The 2,502-nt window shown below is 37.7% G+C and overlaps 1 protein-coding gene across 1 annotated transcript; it reads right to left on the bottom strand.

Moving 5' to 3' along the window:
- Positions 1-672: 672 nt before the first annotated feature.
- On the bottom strand, positions 673-1,169 carry LOC104964148 (F-box only protein 36-like; the record flags this gene model as incomplete). Its single annotated transcript, XM_010792869.1, has 2 exons — positions 673-866; positions 990-1,169. Coding segments are annotated over 2 exons (374 nt in total), but the record flags the coding sequence as incomplete, so codon positions are not given.
- Positions 1,170-2,502: the final 1,333 nt, after the last annotated feature.

The following is a 2,502-nucleotide window of genomic DNA, read 5'->3' as shown; positions in this document are numbered from 1 at the left end:
TTTTTGGAAAGATGACTTGATGATTGGAAATGACTGGCTTTTTATCTGCACGGGGTTCTTTTTTTTTTTATCTCACTCCACCCCTTCGGTCTTCTGACATCACATAATTGAGGCGGGCCCTTCTGTCACTTTTATGCATACTAATGTGATGGAAGCGGCATTTTGTTTTAATAGACTTGGGGGCGGGCCCACCTGTCACTTTTTATGCATACTAATGTGATTGAAACATTTTTTATTATACACCATAAGGCGCAACAGTGGGGGCTTTTCACACCTGTGAATACACATCAACCCCCTCCTATCGACGGATCTCACACCTACATTTGGGATCTCACACCTACTTGGGATCTCACACCTACTTGGGATCTCACACCTACTTGAGATCTCACACCTCGAACAAAGGGGAGGCGGGACTTAGCTCATTAGCATAAGTAGGGAGAGGTGTGACCTGTCACAGCACCTGTCACTTTCTATGCATACTAATGTGATGGAAGCGGGATGAATAATACTACTCACATTTATAAAAACAATAGGAATCTAATATTACATCTGATTTAATAACTGTTTTTTTTTTTAACAATGTATCAAAGATAACATGTGCAGTGATGAAACCTTAAATAACATAGTTAATATTTCTAATCTCAGGATAGTTTTCTTGTTGCACATCTGTCTTTATGTGTCTCTGGAACTCACCTCCCTGAACCTGTGTGACGTTCGTCCAAGCTGACCCACGTCCTCCAGTTCTAGATCATTTATTATCCGCAGCAGTATGGAGTCAGACAGGCGCTCCAGATAGTCGTAATGGTCTTGGCACAACGCCTTGGTGTACTGCAAGATTCGACGACCAAAAACCATACTGATCTCACCTGGAGAGAAGCCACAATCTGTACATGAAGCTATGAATACCTAAAGCACTATTATGCTTTCTGACCACATGATAAAAAGTAATGCAAACCAAACAGTTTAGAGTTAAATAATAAAGCTCTTACTCTGGAGCAAAGTGTCATCTAAGAAGTCCTGGTGAGACTCCTTCAACTCCCCGGGTTTGGAGTATCTGTCCACAGTTCTGGGAGATATCTTCCACCATCTCCATATCACCTGGGAGTGACCGTTCAAAGGATCTTTGCTGTTAAATATTTTCACATCAAGCTCTAAAAAACACAGCTTTCCTCAATGTGTTATACCCTCAACAATATAATACTGTTATTTACATCTAAAAAGAAGAAAAAAAGGGAACTGTAAAACAGACTCATTTATGTACACAGTATACACATATCTGGAGACATTTTGAAAATAGGTCAAACAGTTGGCTGAAAAGTGAGTATTTCTTATCATGCTATATTTAATCTTCCAGCACATGACTACTGTTCCATAAATAGAAATAAACAGCAGACCCATGTGCAATGGCTAAATATGATAGAAATGTCACTGAATCTCAGAAACTACGAGGTGCACATCTAATATTTGAACTAATAACAAATTGTATATCTAACTTATCCCCAAATATGCAGTTTATTAAATGCCTTCGATATGAGATATTTCAAAAATGTTAGCAGGACATAATACAGAATCATAGGTCAGTATAAAAAATAAGACATAACTGTCTTATTTTTTATACTGACCTATGATTCTGTATTATTTTTCCATTTTAAGGTTTTAATTTGCATTTTGTCTTATCATAGCCTAGTCTTTAGGCAGACATACGTTTCTAACTATTACACAGTAGTTTTTACTTGGTAACATGTGTTTATAACCCTTTCTCAAATGTGTAGTATTGTACATACTGTATATTAAGTATTTTTACTTTTGATACTTGAGTACATTTAGCTGATCATACTTCTGTAGTTCTGTATTTTGAACTCACATGTATTTGTAATGGAGTATGTTTAAAATACTGCGGTCAAGCCAGCCTCCACTCGGGAAAACCTAGTCAAGCCAGCCCGCACGTGATATTGCGGTGCGCGAATATCCTATGCATTACGGTAGAGTAAAAAAAAACCCATCCCTCTGTGTTTAGATAAGAATAAAACTAAAACTGTCCAGTATCAAAGACTCATCTCTCTCCAGGGTGATAGCAGGACACCCCATCTAGTCACTCAGGGAGAATCAGGACAATCTGATATAGAGTTTCAAAATAAAAAACCTTTGAAGTCTCATATATAAGCTATCATCCCTGTTTTTAGATGAGAATAAAACAAAAACTGTCCAGTATCAAAGAGTCATCTCACTCCAGGGTGATAGCAGGACACCCCACCTAGTCACTCAGAACAAATCCGGACATTCTGGTACATGTACAGTTTCAAAATAAAAGACCTTTGAAGTATCATATATGAGCTATCATCCCTGTTTCTGAGTGACTAAATGGGGTGTCCTGCTATCACCCTGGAGTGAGATGAGTCTTTGATACTGGACAGTTTTTGTTTTATTCTCATCTAAAAACAGGGATTATAGCTCATACAATAGAGATTTCAAAGGTCTTTTATTTTGAAACTCTACATCAGA

The sequence above is a fragment of the Notothenia coriiceps genome, unplaced genomic scaffold (assembly GCF_000735185.1).
Source record: "Notothenia coriiceps isolate Sejong01 unplaced genomic scaffold, NC01 NC01_scaffold00036773, whole genome shotgun sequence".
Lineage (NCBI taxonomy): Eukaryota > Metazoa > Chordata > Actinopteri > Perciformes > Nototheniidae > Notothenia > Notothenia coriiceps.
The sequence above is the reverse complement of the archived record's forward strand: the minus strand, read 5'-3'. Positions and strand labels throughout refer to the sequence as shown.